The 23,677-nt window shown below is 41.6% G+C and overlaps 2 protein-coding genes and 2 long non-coding RNA genes across 4 annotated transcripts; 3 read left to right on the top strand and 1 right to left on the bottom strand.

The window, feature by feature from the left end:
• Positions 1-484: 484 nt before the first annotated feature.
• On the top strand, positions 485-22,641 carry LOC119135843. The gene is made up of 3 exons (XR_005100617.1): positions 485-496; positions 1,712-1,716; positions 22,537-22,641. It is a non-coding gene; the product is annotated as an uncharacterized LOC119135843 (long non-coding RNA).
• rnf19a (ring finger protein 19A, RBR E3 ubiquitin protein ligase) lies at positions 580-9,008 on the top strand. The gene is made up of 10 exons (XM_037273790.1): positions 580-789; positions 3,555-4,542; positions 4,959-5,167; positions 5,367-5,511; positions 5,931-6,093; positions 6,659-6,773; positions 6,859-7,020; positions 7,349-7,562; positions 7,640-7,783; positions 7,870-9,008. Exons 2-10 carry the CDS (start codon positions 3,827-3,829, stop codon positions 8,612-8,614), a joined length of 2,613 nt encoding a protein of 870 aa, XP_037129685.1. The 5' UTR covers positions 580-789; positions 3,555-3,826; the 3' UTR covers positions 8,615-9,008.
• On the bottom strand, positions 9,460-21,707 carry LOC119135837 (sperm-associated antigen 1-like). Its single transcript, XM_037273789.1, has 18 exons — positions 21,443-21,707; positions 20,940-21,099; positions 20,739-20,861; positions 20,604-20,659; positions 20,424-20,524; positions 20,226-20,331; positions 20,008-20,138; positions 19,629-19,735; positions 18,639-18,768; positions 16,901-17,359; positions 15,432-15,531; positions 14,417-14,569; positions 14,079-14,236; positions 13,150-13,291; positions 12,328-12,454; positions 11,971-12,129; positions 11,492-11,818; positions 9,460-11,315 (listed from the first exon to the last, which is right to left on the bottom strand). The coding sequence occupies exons 1-18, from the start codon at positions 21,580-21,582 to the stop codon at positions 11,187-11,189; spliced, it is 2,808 nt and encodes a 935-aa protein (XP_037129684.1). The 5' UTR covers positions 21,583-21,707; the 3' UTR covers positions 9,460-11,186.
• Positions 16,087-17,086, top strand: LOC119135844. Its single transcript, XR_005100618.1, has 2 exons — positions 16,087-16,569; positions 16,666-17,086. It is a non-coding gene; the product is annotated as an uncharacterized LOC119135844 (long non-coding RNA).
• Positions 22,642-23,677: the final 1,036 nt, after the last annotated feature.

The following is a 23,677-nucleotide window of genomic DNA, read 5'->3' as shown; positions in this document are numbered from 1 at the left end:
AATCCCCATATTTTTATATTTTGCATCATTCTGTTTTGGGGTAAAATGCATGAATAGGGCAATACAGGTCTCAAATTAATCCCTCCGTTTGCAGAATTTTTTTTCTGGTGTATTTTAGAGAGATCACTATTTTGCTCTCATTAGGTTCTCTATGCACGGTTTGCTTAGTGGACCTGTTAGGACCACGCCGCACTAACTCCCAAACTCTCGCGATGAAATTTGAATTTGCGAGTTGGGGCTACAGCTTGAGCCTGTGCTTTGGTTCGCTGCTGGTTAGTGATGTGCATTCCAGTTATTTTAGGTGAACTGAATCTTTAGAATCAGTTCACGCAAAAGATTCGTTTTCGTTCAAACGAATCGTTCAATGAATCCACACACACACACAATGATACGGCTTTTTTTTTTTTTTTTTTTATATCCAGTGGAAACAACACATACACATCAAACAATACAACTACCATACTAGTCATATGAACTGAAAAAAGAACGAATCACTGTTGGAAGTGATTCGTTCACTCTCGTTCACTGAAAGGATTCCTTATTTTGAACGGATCGTTCACTCACGAGCCAACACTAGCGTGAGCCTGTGCTTTGGTTCGCTGCTGGTCTCCCTACCAGTGATGCGAGCCTGGACTGGGAGACTGGAAATCCTGTGCAAGTGCAATCGCCAGTGGGAAGTACTTTGCGGTACTGCACCAGGATTACGGCATTTGTATTTTTATTTTTTTACGAAAAGCCTTGCCTTCATTCATCGTCACTGCTCGGGGGAAAAGCGAACGGCACCAGAGGGTATGTTCTCTTTTCCAAGCTAACCTTGCTAGCTTGATGCACGCTAGTGGTTGGCAACCTTGGCTTCCTCAAACTCGGGTTTACGTTGGGCAGCACGGGCGTACTAAGAACACCGCAGCCAGTCATGCGCCTTAGTTTGACTAAAAATAAAAAACAAATATAAATTGACACGAACTCTCAATTGTGCAGCTAGTTAGGAAGAACCCAAAACCCGTGAATAGTTCCGCACCATCACAGTTGGCTTAGTTTAGGTTGTAAATTGCGCCAGCTACCTACTATTAATTATGATTTTTGAGTAGTTTACTGTATTAACCAGTATAATTTAACCTGGGTAAAATTCTAACAATGTGGTAAATCTACTAGCAGCAATGCGTTTTGCTTCAACTACGCCCATCCTAACTAGCGCCAGATGGTAGAGTGACAAGTACTGAAATCGAAGAGACTTTAGAGATACGCTCGTACTAGCTATTTGCTAGTTGTTCTTCTCGGTGTAACATGGCCTTTTGTGACCCTTTATAACCATAAGGATGGATGCCCCCTCGCAAACTAGACACATTCAAATAATACACATTACGATTAAAGGAAACTGAAAGCAACAATAGTAGAATGAGCCCCAAATCTCTACCACCATTTGCTTTTACACGTAAAATAAAAAGTGTAGGCTACTGTTGTGAATGCCACCTTTCCAGCTGCCCTTTTGTTTTCTGAGATACTTGGCTTAATCTGCCAAAGTAAGCAAAATCTTTATTTTTTCCCGTGCACAGCACACCCTGTTATTGTCCTTACCTAAAGTGGAAACAAGTACAACATTGGGCTGGACTTTACGCTCTTAAGCAAACCACAAGTGTCGTACTTGATTTTGTTCTTCAAACTTTGCAGGAAAACGAAATATAGAACATCATCATGTTTCTTTTGTGATCAGTTCTTGTTTTCGCTCTCTTTCTCAAAATGAAGTAGTATAGATTGCTGAAGAATGAAAACTGAAGTACTTTGACAGATTCACTGTCTATTCTGAGGAATGAATGTTAAATGTTGCATCATGTTACACAGACCAGTCCAGTGTGTGTTCTTCCAAAGAAAGGTCATCGGCCTAGCATGATGATCTTTCCAATAGTGTGTTTGTGCATGTGAGCTGTCCAGTGGTGTGTGTGTGTGTGTTTGTGTGTGTGTTAATCAGGAGCTGTCAATGCTCTCCCATCTTTTGGCCTACTGTAAACACAGCTGCAAGGTTAGGGTGTGTTGGCCAGGTCAACACAACAGGGAGCTGTCGTGATACAAATTATGTCAACACAATAGGTGATAAGGGATTTGAATGGCATTACCTTTTTGTGTGTCTTGCCAAGATACACTATAAATTACTGTAATAAAAAAAAGCAGTTTTGTGACCACACGTTTGCCGCTGCTGTCACCATTAACATGGACACAATTTTGAGCAGACAGATGAGTCATAGTGAGATTACATGTGACAAATTGTCTCTGTTTTAAAGGATGGCGTAAGGCGTAATCTTTGCAAACTTAAAATTTGATTAGAACAAGACAAGCAAGGTGACAATGGAGGTAGAGAACAAGAATATCCTGTACAGAATTGACTTCTTGGTTGCTAGGCATGTCAAACAGTTAAACGTTTAGAATTCTAGTAGTGATTGGGGGAAGAAATACACCAGACTAGAATAGTTGTGCTTGTTGCTCAGTTTTCAAAATCTTGAACTGAGGGTCCAAAAAAAAAGACAGCAAAACGTGCACTCAAATCAGGGTTCGTTCAAGGTCGGCAATACTCAACAAATGGTCGCCAGACATTTGGCAACTGTTGAAGTGTTTTTTTGTGTTGCAAGGAAATTCTCTTGTGACAAGAAGAGTACAGGCAAATGTCTGGCGTCTTTTGTTTTCTGTTTTCAACCCCCCCAAAAAAATGCATTGTGCTGTTTGGCTGCGGGGAAAAAAATCTCATGGGGTACATGACTGAAAGAAGATCGAGAACCACTGCTAGAGATTCAAATTGAATATAGAATGACCTATGAACTATTCAGCTTATGGAAATCCTCTCGGAACACATTGTGTTCATATCTTTGGGACTTAGCAAAGAACATAAATCTGGCATGAGAGAAACTGCATGCAAGTCCGCCATAGAGAGCCTAATTCTTATGATTGTTCTCAGACGTTTATGTGAGCATTAGTAACGATGTTCACATAAATTGAGTTGATTGTTGAGCATGGTTTTTAGAAACTATTAGCCATGTAGTACGTATATGTCTGCTTCTTTTTGTTTTAACAGTGTCCCAATGGGAGCCTTCAGTCGCCGCACATTAATCTCACATTAAGTTCATATCATGCTGTTTTTATACTTAAGACAAAAAACAGCTTTTAATCACCTATTCACCAATCCAAACCTTTATTGTTCATGAGACTGTCCCTCGTCCCAAAGAAGCCACAGAATGTGCATGAAGGCAACATTACACAGAGGACAGGCAGGCCAGGAATGCAGCCGCAGTCATGTCGTCTGGCCAGCTACTACGCCGGCTCAGCTGCTGTGTATTTCACCAGCGTTCACATTTGTTTGTCGTCAAAGCTGCCATCACTGTGTAGCGCATTGCCGCCTGTCTAATCTCCTTGCTACAGTATAGCGGCCTATATGAAGTCTATACAGCTCTGTTCAAATGCCAGGTTTTGATGTTAAGACTAAGATCATTTTTTTCAAAAGCCTTTCCAATTTGTATTAGTATGGATTCATCTCTAACTCCCCTCCTACTATTCCTTTCTCTTGCTAGGTTGTTTCTGACCAAGTGACTACTTTTCCGCAATCATCCAACTATTAGATGTGACCTCGAGGTTGATCAGGAGAAGCCACCATGCCTTGAGTACAGAAAGGCCCCCCAGAGCCCGCTCCCCCCACCCTGAACCACATCCCCCCACCCCCACCCATCATCACCATAGCCCTTCATCCAGCCCCGCTCTCCTCCCTGATCCCCCGGCACATGTGAGGAACAGGCTTGCCTGCCCTGGATGCTCGCTGGCCCACCCCTCTGGTCATCCTGGTGAAATGAGCTTAGCTAAGCACCATCAGTTTGGCAGTGGTAGTGGCGGGGTCATGGGCTCTGACAGGGATCTGCAATCCACCGCCTCTTCCATTTCCATTTCCTCTGTGAAGAAAGCTCCCAAGAAAAGGCGCCTATCCCTGGCTTCTCTGTTTAGATGGCGAGGGCGGGAGGCCAAATCAGTACGGCGAAAATCTCGTGAGCTGCAAAACCCCGGGCCGGGTGGGCTCACAGGTGTAGATGGCATCGCTAGCATTGAGAACATCCACTCCGAGATGTGTTGCGAAAAGACCTCTGCCTTCTTCACTGTGGCTGGGACCGAAGCTCCCTCTGCCGCTTATGTTGCTGCCTCCACCTCATCTGCCTCGGGACCTTGTGTAACTGCCTCCACCCCGTCTTCTCCCAAGACGGAGAGTGGAATGGAGACGGAGCTTTTGGAGTGCCCCCTCTGCCTTCTGCAACGCTCGAGGGAGAGTTTCCCTGACATCATGACTTGTCACCACCGCTCTTGCGTTGACTGCCTTCGGCAGTACTTGCGCATTGAAATCTCAGAGTCGCGTGTCAACATTTGTTGCCCCGAGTGCTCGGAGCGTTTCAATCCACATGACATCTGCCTGATTCTCGGCGACCGGAGTCTGATGGAGAAATATGAAGAGTTCATGCTCAGAAGGTGGTTGGTGGCTGACCCTGACTGCCGTTGGTGTCCGGCGCCCGATTGTGGGTAAGCATTTTGAATTAATAAATCGAATAAAACAGAGATTCACTGAAATGAGGAAACCAAGGCTGAAAAGAAATGATCACCTTAAATTAATTCCTCAGCTAGGTCATTTCTTTTGCTTTCCAAAAGTCAAAGGGTGTCAAATTTTAAGGATTAATTGATTTAAACAAGATCAGCATTATCAGACAGATCTTTTTTTATTTCCAGTCGCAATGTGAAACGACAGGTAAATCTCAAATGACTAAAATCATCATTGCTTGCAAACCACAATGAAGATCAAAATCTAAGTGCAACTAGCTTTAGGTTCTTTGGCAGCAGGGTTGCATCAACCATATTCGCGACTATCATCAAATATGACATCGTATGCACGAGCACGCACACCATGTTCGTGTCATGACCACCCTGTTCTTTTCTGCTAGGTATGCGGTTATTGCCTTTGGTTGTGCTAGCTGCCCCAAAATCACCTGCGGGAGGGAGAGTTGTGGTACAGAGTTCTGTTATCTCTGTAAGCAGTTGTGGCACCCCAACCAAACCTGTGACGCAGCACGACAGCAGAGAGCCCAAAGTCTTCGCCTCCGGACGGTTCGCTCGTCATCCCTCAGCTCCAGCCAAGAGAGCGCGGCCACAGGTTGATTGACTCAACACAAGCAAAACTTTTAATGGCGTCATGACACGTTTGAAGACATATTTTCCTAGAAATGGTCTGGGCTGTTTCAAAAGTATATAATTGAGAACATTGAACTGTTGATGTACCACTGGAATAAACCGTATGTCTTCTAAAATGACATAATTGTTTTGATTCCTCTTTTGTTCCGTCTTGCCCACAGCCGATGACATCAAGCCATGCCCACGCTGCGCTGCTTATATTATCAAAATGAATGATGGCAGCTGTAACCACATGACCTGTGCTGTCTGTGGCTGTGAGTTCTGCTGGCTTTGCATGAAAGAGATCTCAGACCTACATTACTTGAGGTGAGTAACTGCCTGCTCAGGACTATCAATGAGCGGGGTAGAGCTGTGCGATATTATATTGGATATAAAAATGTCTGCCATCTGATATACTGACACCCTCTATCGTTTATATCATTATTTTCATTTTGTCACTTTGTTAGCCTTACACTACTAATGGTGTCTGAGAAACTAATACAACTATGTCACGTTTCTATTTCAGCATGCATGACTGATCAATTTACACTCAATTGAAATGTTGCGCAATTGTGTCACGTATGGATTGTGTGTGAGTTGACTCAGAATGTAAGCAAAAAAAAAAGTCATGATTTCATCAAAATTAAAGGAAGAAATGTAATTTTTGGTCAACAAACAAACACCCACATGTTTATGAATGAATGACCGGATAAAGAGTAAACTTTTTTTTTTTACTCTTTTCCCAGTCCGTCAGGTTGTACCTTTTGGGGGAAGAAACCATGGAGTAGAAAGAAGAAGATTCTTTGGCAGTTGGGAACACTGGTTGGTGCCCCTGTTGGTATTGCGCTGATCGCTGGTATAGCGATCCCTGCTATGGTTATTGGCATCCCTGTTTATGTGGGAAGAAAGGTGAGATTGCAAACATTCACTCATTTGGAATATGATGAAGCTCCCCCGTTATTTTAGTCGACGCTGTACAGCGTCACGATATCGCCACTTTCAGTCATGGTAGTGGGTCGCTTCAAAATGCGTAGAAGCTTATCAACCAATACATTGAAGCCAGTGCAATACCATGAAATGCTTTTATTCTGAAATAGGCCCACGTGGTAGCGTGACAGCTAGCTTGTCTTACCTTCTCGACAACTTGGCTTACCTTACCAGAGGTTTAGTGGGGCGTCATTAAAGAGCTTAAGCAGGCTCCTAGCCCTATCACATACACGTCACACTCATGCAGCACAAGCAACATGGTGCATTCATGGCACTTTCACGTCAGGAACTTGCAAAAACACCACACTGTGTCTTCAATAATCATCTTTTTATGATTACGTAAGTTTGACTTAAGTGTACATAAATGCCCTCTACTCTCAATATTCGCTCCTTGTTTTGTAAATCGCAACACAAACATCTATTTATGCACACAGGATTGTCTCTTTGGATTCTTTGTGAGAAATTGATGATCTTCTTAACTCCCCAGATTCATAATCGCTATGAAGGTAAAGATATCACCAAACACAAAAGGAATCTCGTGATTGCAGGAGGCGTGACACTTTCTGTCATTGTGTCTCCAGTGGTTGCAGCAGTCACTGTTGGTCAGTTTACGCTTATGTTTCTTACATCTTATTCCATTAATTAGTAGCTCTTCTTTTTGACTTATGTTTGTCACTTGTTTTCCAGGCATTGGAGTTCCCATTATGCTTGCTTATGTTTACGGTGTGGTGCCCATCTCTTTGTGCCGGAGCGGGGGCTGTGGCGTCTCCACGGGCAATGGAAAAGGTGTTCGGATAGAATTTGATGATGAGAATGACATGAATGTCGCCACCGGAACAGCAGCAACTGGTAAGCTAACCTCAACTCGCGTGCAAACCAAAAGTGTGCCTCGCACCACTTATATCCTGGAGTATGGGAAAGGAAATGAGGTTAAATTCCCAAAACTCAGAACTGCAAGACTGATGTGCTAACCATTAGCTACCTTCCTGCCCAAAACCAAATCTAGATTTTGTTTTCTTTTCCATTTTGATTGTACTTGTTTCCTTATCATAATCCAAGGGCATTGTCATGAATATTTGTTCAGATGTTGATTCTTAATTCACACACACAGTGGAGTTTTGCTTTCAACACCCTTTGCTTTCAACACTTACGCATTTTATGATTTTATCATTTGTAGATTCCACATCTGTGGCAGACACTAGAAACAATCCCAGCATCAGCGAAGGCAGTGTTGGGGGTCTGACAGGCAGTTTGAGTGCCAGTGGCAGCCAAATGGACCGACTTGGGGCCATGAGGGACAACCTGAGTGAAACGGCATCCACCACAGCCCTCGCCGGAGCCAGCATCACTGGCAGCCTCTCGGGCAGCGCCATGGTCCACTACTTAAGCAGGTTACACAGGCGGCAACTCATCCTGCCAGCTTTCCATGTTGATGTTAGTGCCTTGTCAAAACAATTCTCTCTTCCAGGTTGGAAGTGCAAGCTGATGTGCAAAAGGACCATTGCAGTCTCAGTGGTGAATCTGGCACCGTCAGCCTCAGTGCCGTCAGCGACAATGCAAGCACTAAAGCGATGGCTGGATCTATTCTAAATGCTCACATTCCACTTGAAAGGTAAGAAGACTAAATGTGTTATATTTGTTTTTCTTAATGCATTACCTCTCTTTGTCTCATTGCACCCCAACCGTCCTTGCTCTTAGGGATGGGAACAGTATGGAAGTCCAAGTGGACATTGAATCCAAACCTGCCAAGCTGCGCAACCACAGCGGCAGCAGCAGTGTGGACGACAGCGGCCACATTGGCCACTGTTGCTCAAACTGCCCATCTAACGACTGCTCGACCCCGGAGGGCCAAGGAGCAGCTGCCAAATGCCTTTCCTCTACCAACTCGGGAGTCAAAAAGAGCAACAGCAAACTGCACAAGAAGGGGAACAGAGGCACAAAGATGAACGAGCCAAAGGAGGACTTGGATGCTCAGGTTTTGGGGCAGCGTAGCCCTAACTCTTTAGAGTGCGACTCTCCTTCTCTGAGCGGCAGTCTAGCCTCCGTTTCGGACTCCCACTCCAGCCACTTCTCCGAGTTGAGCTGTTGTGATCGGGAGAGCATGAAAACGTCGTGTAGCCACGGCTCTGGCGGAGGCGACTACCACGCACGTTTCGCCGCCATCAGCCCCTTGCCCGAGGTGGAGAACGACAGGCTGGAGACTTGCCCTGCTTCACGGACTCCGCCCCTGGTTCCCCGCTCGCCTACCTCCTCGCCGGCTCGTGCTGCAGAGCTCTGCTCCCTCCGCTTCATCGCAGAGGACAACGTCATGGTGTGCCCCACCGAGTGGGACTCTCAGAGAGACACTGTGCAGCTAACAAAAGAAAGCAACAACAATCAGCTCCCACTACAACATACCAATCAAACCCAGCACAAGAATTCATGTAAGCAGACGGACATATAAAACATCAATACCACAAGTGCTGCATAGATTGGCCCTCTTTTCAGTCAGTCACGTTACCAACAGAAAACAGCCACCTTCGACGACATGGATGGAGCCTTGCGTGTCAACTGGCCGCTGGTGGGAGGAGCTAGACCATTTCTTTGAGTCTGTGGAGGTTTGAGATGAAAACCATTGTGCCAGTTTGGATTAGTTTTCCTTGTTGTTCCTGTGAGGAAACTGTTCTCCATTCAGCTTTGGGCGCTTCTCTAGAGGCCTTGATTGACAACAAAGTTACTTTAACTTTGATTGCTAACATTTGTTTTGGAACGTTTCATCATGCCTCATGATGTAAGACGAGAGTGTGTTTTGATACCTTTTGTTTGTTCACTCATGGTGCCTTTAAAAGCAGTTTGTGTTCTTTGCGTGTCTCGCTCTCTCTCTCTCTCTCTCTCTCTCTCACTTTCTCCCCACTGTGTCTTAAGAACCCCCCAGACAATGACGCGTTGTATACTGCAGAATGTAGGGGGGAGCATTACTCGAATAACAGATTCTGAGGCACACTAAATATGCTAAATGAAGAATAATTTGCAATCACCTACCAAAGATAACACTCAGGCTCTTGTTAATCGTTGACTTGTGGCCAGTAGACACCCTGGTGCACTTTTCTTTATACAGCAATCAACTATCCAGATTTCATACACACTTTACTAATAGCGGACGACACAGAGCTGCCAAAGGCACCTGCACTGTTATCTGTTCTTCTGTAATATTGTTGATCTGCGACGTTCCATGACATACTGCATACTGTAAAGGGTTCATCTTCGCTTGCTGTTGTGTTGCATATTGGTGCTGCGACACATTAAATGTTCTTTTTTTGTACACAGCTGTTTCAGTTGAGCTTCTGATCAGTGGCTGGTATCATTTAGGTGGCTACAGGCAGTTTGAATTGGATTTTGACCCGGAAATGTTACCGAATTCTTTTTTTTCTTTTTCAGTTGAATAAAGCTGCATGTCGCAACTCTCAACATTTTTCTCACTTTATCCCCAAGATTGGTTCTGACTTAGACACACCACTAGTGCCAGATAGAATTGCGGAGAGTGGTTTTTCATTTGCTTTATTACGTACATGTAAATGCATATCAAAATCCAAGGTGGAGAATGTTTGATGTTTTCAGAGTAAATCTGTTCTTCCAAAATTTTTCAGCTTTATTATTCCACACTTAACTTAGTCAACAGATTCAAAGCCTTCAAACATCAAAATGTTCCACTCATTCAAAACACTTGACAATGTCAATTTTACTTTCAAAATATCGTTTTTTTATTTATATACAGTATTTCTACATTTTCCATAAGTTTGATTTGAAATGGCCGGAAATATTTGAATTTCGGAATGATTCGAGACTTATTTTCGTTAATTTAACCAAATGTTTGTTTGTTCCCCCAACCCCACCCTCCTCTTCGCTGGATGTATCTTCAACCAGACTCCAACAGGTGCTCTATGTAGTTATTGCCTTTAACTAAACCAATAAACCCCCCATGCACGACTTGTCTGAGGGCTTTCCAAAAAAATACATCTTAAATTGGCAGAATAAAGCACGCATCTGGGGAAGTATTCTCCACTCTTCCCTGCTCATTGCAAGGGGCCAGTTTGAACAGAAACATCATGAGAGGATTTAGATTTATGGGGCTGATAACAGCAATATTACAATACATATTTTTATTGTTGCAACTTTCTTCTATCATTTGAAATCATTCATCACCATGATCTTATTTGCATTAATAGTCAATTTTCTCTCATTTTTTAGATCATCACCTCATAGTGCCAGCTCTGTTTTCTAATAAATAAATTAGGATTTGCCTCATTCATTTTTGTCCATGATTACAAACCGAAATGGCAAAATTACACTGAAGCGAACTAGGGAGTTACCTTATTTTAAGCACTATACTATCAAAAGCTACTGAAAAAAACAGACCAACAACATAATCATGATTTAAAGTTTTGAGTTGTATTTTCCACAGGTGGTGTTGCTGTTAGTGGCTAAACAGTTCTATCATGCCAACCTGTATCTTCCATAATAATACAGTATATCCTATTAGTATGATCTTTCCCAAAGGCAAGGAAAGTCTTAAATAGCTTAAAATTCCCTGAAATGAAAGTCATCATGCACTGAATATCAGCAGCTTGGACAGCAGCTCATTCATCAACCATCTGACATGAAAGGACAGAGAGTGCAAGGACCACAAGCACTGGGCTACTGTACGTCACTGTGAAAATGTGGCTCATTTTGAGCCCGATTTTCCAGTACAATCAAGGTCCTTTGTACAGAATCCATTAGACTGGTAAAAAAAGTAATTCTCCATAGCAAAATTATCTTCAAAGAAAATAGATATTCCTTACACACTCTTTAAACATACTGGATAATCTCAGATTATTTACAGAACAGTTTGACTGAATGTGTTTACTCTGGAACACATTCTGCAGTATCCCGCATCTTTTGGGGAGTTTTGCATAGATCCAAGAGTTGTGGTAATGCAGCAGCAGCAGCAGCAGCAGCTCATGCAGTTCAGGCCAGGCAGGGAGGATGCAGATGGCTCAGATGTATTTGTTGGCCAGGTTCTGAACATCATTCTTAGTGAACTCTGTGCCTTCCACACATGACAGGTGCTCAAACAATTGGTTCACGAGGCGCCGCTCGTCCTTCTCCAGCAGCATCAGTGCGACCTGAGGACACGCAAACACAGGCCTTCATTTAGAATGGAAAAGGAACCGTGTGCCAACGCAGCCAGGCATCCGTATTAGTTCCAGACCCTTCCTGACAAGCTCTGTCCTCACTTCACCTTAATTCTGTGCACGGATGAGGTTAGCTAGTGTCGTATATGTGGAATGCGCTCACTCACCGAGAACCTGTCAGTAGTATGAAGATGATTGAGGTGTTTGTAAACTAGGTTGGGGTCCTTTTCCAGAAGGTGAGAGTCTAGCACTTTGACAATGAAGCTGATGGTCTGCCCATTGAGCTGAGTGCTCAAAAACTGCGGAAGTAGCTCTGGATCTGTTGAAGCCAACATGTCGGCGCACGCCGCCATGTTGCCACTACTGCAGGCGTTGTTTAATGCTTGGCCAAACTCGTACGCGTTGCTGGGTTGGAATTTTCTGCTCAAGTCTTCCCCGAAACAGCTGTCAGACTGAGAGTTTGCTACAGTTGATGCTTCCTGATCCCCATCCACCTGTGACGGAGAAGAAAGCATAGACATGCATTTATGTTAAGATGGCTTTGTAGAGTAGAAGTTAAGAGCATATGCTCTTTATTAATTCACGACCAATAATGTCTCAGGGATGGCAAATATGCTTTGTATTTATTCAAAAGGTGTGTCTCTACCTCTGTGATGGGGATGACCTTCCGAGATTTAGTTGGTGACGCATCGATGAGACTTTGCTTGAGCAAAATTGTCACCTCCTCCAACTCCTTCTCTGCCTCCTGCACATTGGGATCCCGATGTAGCACCTCCTGGAGGTCTGTGCTGCATGCCAGGTAGTCCTGGCGTGAGGAACAATAAAAAAATATAGGAGGTCACTCACACAATAGGTCTAAAAACTGCATTGAAGAGAAAACATAACAAACATTGGTGACTTTTATACTAACATTACAGATGACTGCCAAAAGCGAATCATAAATTCAAAAATGGATTGAACCTTAACCTGCATGACTTTTATCATATTGGCCATCTGTCCTCACCTTTAGCCCTTTATTGGCCATTGCTCGTCTGTAGAAAGCCTTCTTATTGCTTGGCTCCAGTTGGAGTGCGGCGTCACAGTCTTGCTTGGCCTCAGAAAATCTTTCAAGCTTCAAGTAGCACAGAGCTCTGCCAGCACAGATACGCACACACATACGTTATGTTTCTGTCCACTAATATCACATCTGATTATGACTCATGTCGTGTCATTTCCATTTTAGTTCAGTTTGTATTAGGTTGAGTATTGCTTGTAGGTTTTTGTGTTGTTTGGTTTTTAAATGTTCTTGAGTGAGAAAAACAAATGTGATCGACGAAGTACTAGTTTAAACCGGCATTTTGGTTATAATTATAGTTAGTTGTCGTGACAAGTGGTTTCACTTCGTTTTTTTTTTTTTTTTTAAAGCAATGTTTGCTTTTGAATATGGTTAAGTGTTTTTTTCCCTCTCAATTTTCCTTGTAGTTATGTCATTGATGTGTCTTAACAGCAGCATGTGTTTACTGTATGTTTGCTCAGGTGTGGCTCCAAAGTCTAAGTTGCTCTACAGCAAAGCCCGGAGCAAAACAAACACAAACACAATAGGCTGTTTCCACCATCGCATAATCAATGACATGAATGAAACTAAAGGGGAGGGGGTATTATTTTTGGGAATGCAGAAAACAAGTAGGAACTATGAGGAACACGTATGTCACTACAGCAAGTTTTTAATTCTTCAATACTGTAGAATGTTTAATGCTCATTATTAATGTAAAAAAGTAAATGAAATATTTGGTATTTACAGTGTATAAATTTGAAGGGAAAAAAAATGAACTCAAATGTTTCTAACCTGTTGGTGTAGATAGTACATTCCTCTGACTTTATCTTAAGGCAGTCCGAATACTTTCCCAGGGCTTCTTGGTATTGGCCCCTTTTCACAAACTCGTTCCCAGCTTGCTTCATATCTGCAAAATGAACTTCTGCTTTCCTTTCTAGATGACAAAAAACACATTGTCTGAAAGACGCAAATCCAATCTAATTTATGGCATTTAAAAAGAAAGAAAAGTCAACTAGGGCTGATTTGTGCGTCGAGGACGTGCAGACCTGACTTATTTGTAAAACGGTCTGAGTTCAAAACTGGTGGAAAAACAGTATTCTAATTCTACAAATTACATGTGGTAGAGTATATTTTACTCCAAAACAAGTCTATTTGGTTCCACTCTGAAAACAGGGAGAAAAATAACACTTGGAAGAGAGTAAAGTATTCAGAGTAATTTTTTACACTTATGCAATTTGTACTGATAGTCACTTGCCCCGACACTCGGAAATAATCAATACATTTTACAAGGAGAGCTTCTGAGTCAGTTAAACGTCATATTAACAAGCAATATTTAAGTAACCTTCCCAACACCGTATGTGCCGCGATGGCAATGTTATGCAAAGTTCTGTTCAAGCTCATTCGGTCAAGCTCGGTCCTGAAGTCTCTTTTTGCACTTTTATCCCCCAACTTGTACCTTCCTGTAAATCGAGCTGTTGTTACATGCAGTTTCTCACACGTGAGATTAATAAAGTTCCTCTTATCTTATCTTATTCAAGCAGAGAGCAGGCAAGTGCATGAATGAGTCAATCACAGCTCAAGGATGTGTCTTGGCGACGTAATAGCTGAGAGAACATTTATAGCCTCCTTTCACACTTAAGAGCATAATCCCCCAGTCTGTCTGCAGATAGGCTAAAAACAGCAAGAGTAAGTCGCTTTTTTTTTTTTTTTTAATCGCAAACCTGCATCTTTGGCAGCCTTCTCGGCCCGAGCCTGGAGGACTTCGGAGCTGGGCGGCTCCTCTCTGCGGTGCTGCTGTGCCCCAAGAGGAACCAAAGGAATATCTGGGAGTTTCTCTCGCCAGTCCGCACCGTCCTCCTCAATCAGCAAGCGGGTGATCCTGAACGATTGATTGACAGGAATGCGAACATATGAATGTAACATCCCTCAAACAAAACGTAAAGGAAGAGTTAAGTACAAACATAACGTAAGATGCATTATTATAATACTGGCTCGTGAAAAATGTGCATGAGACTGTGAGTAGCCAGTGAACAGTTTAGCGAGAAGTAGAGGCTAATACCTATTGACACTGTCATGTGCTGCCTGCACGCTGACGTCTATCTGGAGAACCGTCTTGTAATCCACGTAGGCCTTACGGTAGCGCTCCAGGGACTCATAAGCCATGGCCCGCCGCAGGAGGGGCTTGAGGGAGTAAGGCTGTAGCTCCAGAGCTCTGCCGAGTATAAATAGATGTGAGGAAACCACAGCAAAGGATCAATTTGCGTAGCAGATGCCGGTGTGAGAGAGGTGTCCATCTAGACATGCCTGCTTGGACAATTACTGTGTATATTCAGTGGCTAATGCAGTTGTCGGAAAAGTATCGACTGAAAAATATTTGTATCATAATGCACCCCTCTTCTGTAGCAATAGGGAAACCAAAATGTTAGAAACACCTCTCAATATGATGTGAGGATTTTTTTTCCTAACATTTTGGTTACCTAATTTGTCTTTATGAAAGCAGCATAACATCAAAATGGCCTCTTAATACAACTGTTTGTGCTTACTCTTAAAAGGGAAAGTCAACCCCCAAATTATGAAACCCAACTAGTCAAAACACTGTTCTGATTAATGTTTTGTTAAAGAGACAAAACCCATCTCAGGGGGCAGACATTTTGCAACTGGCTGTCGACCAAAAATGATATCACAGTTGCCATCTCAGGTCACAGCCAATCACGGCTCACCAGTTTTGTGAAGCTAAGCCGTGACTGGCTGTGACCCGAGACCTGGCAACTGTGATGTCATTTTTGGTCGACAGCAAGTGGCAAAATGGACACCCCCTGACATGGATAAAAACAGGTAGATTTTGCTGCTTAACTCATGTTCCACAAACGCAATATTAATCAGAGTGTCGTGTTTAGACTAGTGGAGGCACATACAAGCATTTCTTTGGGTTGACCTCCGCTTTAAAAATTATAATATAGAGATGAACTATTATATTAAAGTGGTCAATTACAACATTGTATGAATCGTTTTTGAAGATTTGTCACCATTAACCATTAACGTTCCTTTTCACTCATGGTCAAGGTGGAACTCACTGTGTGCAGTCCTGTATGCATTCTTGACTGTTGCCATCTTTCAGGTAACAAGCTGCTCTGTTCGAGTACAGAATACACAGGTCATCTGGACTATCAATACCTGCAAGAAAAACAAAATCAAACTATAAATGCTGAACATTTAATCTAGAATGAACATTTCCAACAATGTCCACCTAAAAATGACAAGCAAATAAGTGAGGGGTTAGTGTTTCTTGCATTATCAACATTTGTCTCTTTCAATTACGTCAAGGCAATAATAATGTATAACATTCTTTTGTGATAGATCTATTTTATGATGTGATACAAACACAAGTTCCAACCCGTAAAAGGATGATTATTCCAAGTTTGAAAAACTCAAAACAAGCCTGACAAGCTCAACCACTTCAACTTGTTTTCGAGTTCCTTCAATTGCTTACAGAGAAAACATAGCCTGAGCCGATTTTTAATTTTGGGTCCGAGTTCCCGATTACATACATTCACTGGCAATATTAGGTACTCGATATACGATTAAAAGTTGTATAAAAGATTTATCCTTTACCAAAGTCAGAGAGTTATTAATCGAAAAATGTGGTCGTAGTTTATAATGATAAATAATTGCATTGCATTATACTGAGATGAGGCAGAATACAGTGAGAGCCATATTGTATTATTAATATTTACAACACATTTGGATCTCAATCCCATTGTGTGCAAAAAGTACATTTACTGTCCAGAACATCAAGACTAAACTTTTAAAGATGATCTAAAATGGAATGAAATTAGATTATGGGAGGTGACAGTCATGTGTAGAATGTTGCAAAGACATGATGACTTTAAACAGTCAGTCACAGACTTTCATCATAAGGAAACAGTCACAAACTAGCACTGCGGTGGTGACTACATTAAGGGAGTCCAGCGCAAAGTAGAGAAACAATAAGCTACCATCAATTTCCCTTCATTCATGTATCATTCCTCCTCATTCATTCGCTTGCTTCCCCAGTGAGATTTACAGCAGCAGTGCCATCGAATTTCACAGCGACTGACCGGCAGTCATGTGACCAGAACAGACCTGAGCAGAGAGGCTTAGTACCAATCTGAGGCTAAAACCAAAACGCCGTCCATTTGGAGCAACCCCAAAGTGTCGCATCACTCTTCTAGGGTGAGAGTCGTGACTCACATCCACTTGTGAGGTTACAACTTCTATGACTTGCTGAGGAACATACCAATTGCTTTGCTTGAATTTCATTTGAAACAGATTGAAATTCAGACATTACGTCGGCAAGGTCATGCCTTTTCCAGTGTTGATCATTAGAAGCTATATTTATTCAGATGTGGGCGGAGGTGTAAGAAGGTGAGGGGGACACGTACCAGCTTCTTCTCTCAACACATTAACAAGCTAATCAGTTGAGTAGTTAGCTCAATGTCATTCATGTCGCACAACAACCTTTGTTTATATCCTAAGACTTTAATAACAAGATGCTCGGCCTTACCTTCTTCACTATATCCTTGAATGGCTTGGGAGTATTTTTCCAGCGCTTCGCCAAACTGTCCATTCTTAAACAGCAGGTTTCCTTCATTCTTTAAGCGGGATAGAGACAAGGGGAGGGCTCCACACAGCACATCGAGATTGACAGGTTCGCCAACATTTGGAGCTGCTGGAGCTTTCTTGCTGCTGCTGCTGCCGGCCTGATCAGCCTGGGGGGACACTGAGCCCCTCTTGACTGCTCCATTAGCTGCCTTTTCCTTGCTTTCTTGTGGGACTTTGTACTTGTCTGAGCTGCCACATTTGCCTTTCCAGTGTCCGTGATGGGAGTGCGAAGACTCGTTGTGTGGGGCCCCGTCCCCTTTGCCATGGGGCCTCTTTTGCGCGTTACCCATGTCTCCCCTCTCCGCAGGAGCAGCTGAGCAGCCGTCCCCTCCCACAATCTGGCTGGGTTCAACCGGACAATCTAGGGGGGAGAAAGAGAGTGAGACAGAGTGTGTGAAGGGAGGAAGGATGAAACACACCCACAGGAAGCAGTCAGTGGTTACATCACAGTTGGGGGAGGGTTAGGATTCAGAGCACTTGCAGGAAGCGGAAGGGGGAATTACAAGAGCATTGGTTGGGTTGGGGGTAGGGCAAAAAACATATGCGTGCGTACAGTCGTGTCACGTGGTCATGCGGGAAGAGATTTGTGGTCAGAATGACTTCACCAGCAGGAGTAAGGCCACAACCTAAGGGCAGCCATCCACAATGGCAACTATAGCTCACAAATATACTGCAGGCTAAAATTACATGCCACAATTTTACAGCTCCACAGTCTATTAAAATGCAATACAGAAGCTGGATGATTAAAGTCTGCCTTGAGCATATTGTAATATTGTCAGTGGCAGATAAATTAAAAAACGCTTAGCACACATCAGCATAATATAAAAATCATAGTTAAGACACACTTAATTCTATACTATACACCAGCAAAAACAATATATAACGTGCATATAATAAGGTGCAGTGTCAATTGTAATGACAAAACTACTACAAGTATATACAAGAAACAATGATGTAAACAATGATGTAACTGGCAAACGGGCAGTGATGTACTTTTAAAACTATTGACATGTATTACTGTAATATGATAGAGCTATTAATTCATACATTCATCATAGTAAAAAAAAAACATGTTAACTGCAGTGATGTAAATAAGGCTGGGTGCTGGTATAGTATTGGGATTTGTCTCGGGCATTTTTAATTCACTGTTCTGATGATTTGAATGGTGTGAAACAAACTGCATGAATTGAGGTGTTTGTAATATGACTCTCCAAAAATTAAGCACTCTCAATATGCTTTGTCGTTCTTATACATACATTTAGAATAAAAATCACAAAAGTAAATATCTCACTAAATGAAGCATACCTCTCAGACGGTGTCAATTAAAACGGAGCGTAATATTTTTGCAACGGTAGACCTTTTGATGCGTTTGTAAATGCTGTGGAAGGTGGAAATATGGATTTTAAATAAATGCATCAGTTCAGGCACTTTTGATTTGCCACTTTAACTCACGTAACAGTAAATCATCTTCAGACTGACATGTTGCAAAATAAAAAATAACGAATTGATGCAATTACATTGCGTTCTCTGGTCCTAATTATTTTAAACAGTTGATAAGATTCGATTAATTGGTTTTTCTGTGCAAGTGCGAATCAGTCATTTATAACGTTAGTTTGTTTTTAATATTTAACAATTCTCACCACGAGTCTGCTCCAATATTGTCTCTTGGAAATCCTCCTCCTGCTCCTCTTGGATGATTATTTTTTTGCCTTTTCTCTCTTTTCCGTGTCGCACCTCTTTCACCTTCTTTGTAGTTTCAGCCAGAAGTTGCTACATCACAAATAATTACACACATCAGAATTGGTGATGACATGTTATTACGTCAGGACAGATGATCACAATGACCATCTACGGTACTTCAACAGTTTTCGTGCTGTAGTGATGTTACACAAAAGCAACGACACCTGGGGGACAAACAGGGCAACTGCAATAACAACAATACGACACAAAATGACAATCGTAAAATATTAAAATTAAGTAACGTTAGCAGAAAATATTTCAATGAATTTTAGGGCATGAATGTTATCAAATGGTAACAGTGCATACAGAGGTTTGCTCACTTGTGCAACATTATCTGTTGTTCTACTTCCCCTCCCTAAAACTTTTTTTTCCCCCATTTGAATTTTTAGGTTATAGGTTACTGTAATATTGCACTTATTTAAATGACTGTATCTTAATCTCATTTATTTATGTGTGTAGACTTTTTATATCCACTGTTCATGTTGTCATCCAAGTAAATGTATCCACCATTTGCCATTCATAAAATTTGAGAGTAAATTGAAATGAGATCATCTTCATTTTACTAGACCCCCACACATTTACTATTTAGTACTTGCAAATTCACCGGTTCACGCATTATAACGTGGCACAAAGAAATACAATTATTCTTGTATTTATCCTGGCAAATTATTGTCTCCAGTATGTTTCTATTGTGGTATCTACATTTGAGACAATGAACAATTATTTTTAGCCTAAGCAGTGGAAAATAGCTGTTTGCTCAACCAACCAAGCATTTGCTCAACCACACGTTTTGTAAAGGTAGGCGGAACTTGGCTACAAAAAACCTGTCCAATGTGCACTGCTCATAACCTTGAAATGTCATAACAAAGATGAACCTTTGTATAACTTACAGTGGCTGCAACATTTTGTGGCTCTTCTCTCAGCACCACTGTCAGGTCTTCAACAGCCATTTGGAAGTTACCCATTTCTTTGTGCACAGCGGCACGTCGTAATAAAGCTGGAGAGGAGATAATAACTCATTACTAGTACTGTAAAGAGAAAATAAACCGGACTATTGGTCAAAAATCCTAAATCTGTTTTCAGATTAAATACAATTTTGCATTTTATTTTCCGATTTTCTGGGGGGAAAGCCACACCTTGCTTCAAGTCAAGTGTTAAAAAAATATGACAAATATTTTACTGTTGCATGAATATATCCACATTTCACTTTTTTGAATTGAACAGTAAAACACCAGAAAATAGATATATTTATTTAAGGGAATACAGAACCTTTCACGTTGCAGGGTTCTAGATCCAATACACTGTTGCAGTCGTTCATGGCCTTTTGAAATTGCTTGAGTTTGATCCCCGCTTGGGCTCTGTTATTGTATGCAGCCACCGAGGGCATGATGGCTATGCTCCTGTGATTAGATAATACAACCACATCACCGAATATCTCAAGGCAGGCAGAGAGGCCCAACATATAGAGAACATTTTAAAAGTCTAACCTGGAGTAGTACGCAACTGCCTCCTCGTAATCATTTGCCCTAAAAGCTTCATTTCCTTTGTCTTTTTCACGCTCTGCCAGAAGATGTTTCATTTCTGCTGTCAGCACTAGATGTATTGGTGAGACACAATTTTGATGTTAGAGTTGCAAAACGATGTATTCGGCACTGTATGACTAAAAATGAATTGAAATGAATTACATAAAGGATCCACTTTAGTCGTAGGATGTGCGTCGCTAATAGGAGGCGGTTCGTTTATGACATCACCATCAATTTTCTGACATTCTTTCTCCACATCAAACCTAGAGGAAGATGTTTGTTCTTTTTCTTATTTAGACCTTTTGTTTTAAAAAAAAAAAATCTTGAAACAGAAACGCTTACTTGTCCCATTCTCGATAATCTCGTGGCTGTACACGGTTTTGTTTATGAGGAATGTTCTGCTGGGGGGGGGAAGATCATGTTGTTATCCAGTTGAATAAATTATTTAAATATTTCTGTAGACGAATGAGACGTTACTCTGCTGAGTGGAACCGAGCAATTGGACCCTCTTATAGGTGGCATGTTTTGATCCATAACATCCTCAAACATTAAATGTTTTTTAAGGGAAGTCTCTGTCACCTTGGTTTCATCTTGCCAAATCTGGGGAAAAAAATCAAACTTTTTGAACAATTTTCAGGATACCTCCATAACAATAAATAATTAAGTAAAATAGAGCACCCTCAACTCATCGGCAATAAGGCTCCATTCATCTGCTGGGAGGCTGGAGGATGTGGTCACAGGATTTTCCTTCCTAAGAGCTCGGCTCCGAGGGTTCATTTTCTCTAGTCGACTTTCACAGAACTCAATTAGATGAGGATAAATGCCCTCCTTGCCAGACCTGGACATAACAACATTGTGAGGCTAAATGTGCTTGTTTCCATTTTAGAGCTGATGACCTCATGTATTATTGTTCGGTCTATTGTACTGCATGTGTGGATGCTTTTTAAGATGTATAAATTCAAACAGATTAACCTTAACAACCATAACAGAAACTGTTGAATATATTATTGACATTTTAATGAAACCTGAAAAATATCATGATGTTATGATACTTTGGTTTGCCTAGATGAGCCAAAATTTTACACAAACTACAACAACATAGCCATAATAGCTGGTCAATGAAAGCTGAAAATGTTGTTTGTCAAGCACAATTAACAGACAACGTGCATCTTTGCAATTACCTGAGTAATATAAGGATTTTCTCCAAGTATTTGGCATCCTTGCATTTATCAATATAATCATATTCCATATGCTCCACAGGGATCTTCATAGATCTGCAGTCAGAAGAAGTAACATTTTGAAGAAAGGCAGCTGAACTCATGGCTATAAACCCACTTTAGTGCACCCAACTTCAATAAAACCAAAAAACAAAACTTTGAATAGCGAATACTTTTCTCAATGTAAATGCAAAGGCACTACTTATCGTTATTTCCTCTAGTGCTTGTTGTTAATCACCCACACTAAGACCCCCGGAAACGGCGTTATAAAGCGTTGCCCATGGAGACGGGACAACATTTCATACGTCATCCGATGACGTCAAATAGTTCCGTTCGCATTTATAATTTACGATTCAAAATTGTCAAACCCGAACAATTTCATTCATTCATTTATTCGAATTATTCATAAAAAGAAATATAACAAAACAATACAAGTGAATAAACGATTCAAGTGTATTTATATCTATGTATGTATGTGTGTATGTATGTATGTATGTATGTATGTATGTATGTATGTATGTATGTATGTATGTATGTATGTATTGTATGTATTGTATGTATGTATGTATGTATGTATGTATGTATGTATGTATGTATGTATGTATGTATGTATGTATGTATGCATTTATTTATTCATTTATTCATTTATTCATATTTCTTCCTTAATGTCTAATATAACACTCCAAAGAAGAACATGATTAAAAAATCCCGAAAAAAATTCTGTATTCACCAGAGAAAAAGTTACTGGCTTATTTTTTTTCCCTGTTGAGAGAAGAGCGCAATGCAATGCGGATTGTGCTGCGGGGAGAAATTCGTCAAGCATTAGTACACTCAGCACATTTCGCAGGGGTGGGGAGTCGAACCCTTAATCTGAGGTGTTCAAGCGCAGCGACGGAGCCACTCGCCAAACGTGGCGAGCTCGGTGGTCACCCCGCTTTCACTTCGACTCATTCTTATCCGTTCAGTATTTCCGCGCGCGTTGGGTAAATACAAAATAGTGTTGGCTCGTGAGTGAACGATTCATTCAAAAGAACGATTTTTTTTTCAGTGAACCAGAGTCTTTTTTCAGTTCGTATGACTTCAATCAGTAGGTGTCGGTAAAGCGCATTGAAGCTGGTGCCATCTCGCCGTAAAACAAAACGAAGAAGAAAATGACGTAAATTCCCGTTAATGTTACCATTGCCTGATGGGAGCTCAGCATCAACTGTCATGAGATGTTTGGATGCTTTAAGGTAAGCAAGTTCTAACAGAGAAGAGTGTGCAAGGAGTTTTTTTTTTTTTTTTTTTAACACACATGTAAGTGCTTATAAAAAGAAAGAAAAAGTGGCTCCAGACCATTTTAGCCAATTTGGTTGTCACTTTCAAACTATTTATAGTATTCAGGAATAAACAATGACCTCAAATGTAATGTGCATGTTAACAAAAAGGTCAAAACTGCATAAAAGATATACATTTACAACGTCGCCCTACAGCGTCATTACCGACATTTAATGCTTTGCACCTGCAGACATTAAAGATGATAATGAAACAAAACGACGACCATACTATAGCGCACATGCAGACGTGAGGAGCGTAGAATTCAAATAACCTCTCGATTTTATTCCATCAGTACGGTGAAGAATTGAACTGCAAACGCATCCAAAATGAAAAACCATGTCACGAGTGTAGCAGAGATAATGCTGATCACTTTGAGTTCAACAAGTCTCTGGTCAATTCGCTTGAGCCGCTCGCTCCATTAAACCATATAGTGGAAGTACCTTCCACTCAACACAAGCGAGTGTTCCATAGTGTAGTGGTTAGTGCTCTGGACTCTCACCCCAGCGACCTGAGTTCAAATCCCTGTGGGACCAAAAATATATTTTATCATGGAAAAATTTGCAACACAGGGTTAGAGGTTAGGGTTAGAGCTAGGTTTAGGGTTAGAGCTAGGGTTCGTGTTAGAGCTAGGGTTAGAGCTAGGGTTAGGGCTAGAGTTGGGATTAGGGTTAGAGCTAGGGTTAGAGTTAGGGTCATAGCTAGGGTTGGGGTTAGGGTTAGGGTTCGTGTTAGAGCTAGGGTTAGGGTTAGAGCTAGGGTTAGGGTTAGAGCTAGGGTTAGGGTTAGAGCTAGGGTTAGGGCTAGGGTCATAGCTAGGGTTGGGGTTAGGGCTAGGGTTGGGGTTAGGGTTAGGGTTGGGGTTGGGGTTGGGGTTATAGCTAG

Source organism: Syngnathus acus, chromosome 16 (assembly GCF_901709675.1).
Source record: "Syngnathus acus chromosome 16, fSynAcu1.2, whole genome shotgun sequence".
Classification (NCBI taxonomy): domain Eukaryota; kingdom Metazoa; phylum Chordata; class Actinopteri; order Syngnathiformes; family Syngnathidae; genus Syngnathus; species Syngnathus acus.
This window is presented reverse-complemented; position numbering and strand designations above follow the sequence as displayed.

What these genes read in the sequence shown, in the direction of transcription:
- rnf19a (XM_037273790.1), top strand. Translation starts at nt 3,827, where the DNA reads ATGAGCTTAGCTAAGCACCATCAGTTTGGCAGTGGTAGTGGCGGGGTC. An exon ending in CACCGGAACAGCAGCAACTG is followed by an intron (nt 7,021 to 7,348) that starts GTAAGCTAACCT and finishes TATCATTTGTAG; the next exon opens with ATTCCACATCTGTGGCAGAC. An exon ending in GCTCACATTCCACTTGAAAG is followed by an intron (nt 7,784 to 7,869) that starts GTAAGAAGACTA and finishes CCTTGCTCTTAG; the next exon opens with GGATGGGAACAGTATGGAAG.
- LOC119135837 (XM_037273789.1), bottom strand. Translation starts at nt 21,582, where the DNA reads ATGAGTTCAGCTGCCTTTCTTCAAAATGTTACTTCTTCTGACTGCAGA. An exon ending in GATTATCGAGAATGGGACAA is followed by an intron (nt 20,525 to 20,603) that starts GTAAGCGTTTCT and finishes ATCTTCCTCTAG; the next exon opens with GTTTGATGTGGAGAAAGAAT. An exon ending in TGGCCAATAAAGGGCTAAAG is followed by an intron (nt 12,130 to 12,327) that starts GTGAGGACAGAT and finishes TCCTCACGCCAG; the next exon opens with GACTACCTGGCATGCAGCAC.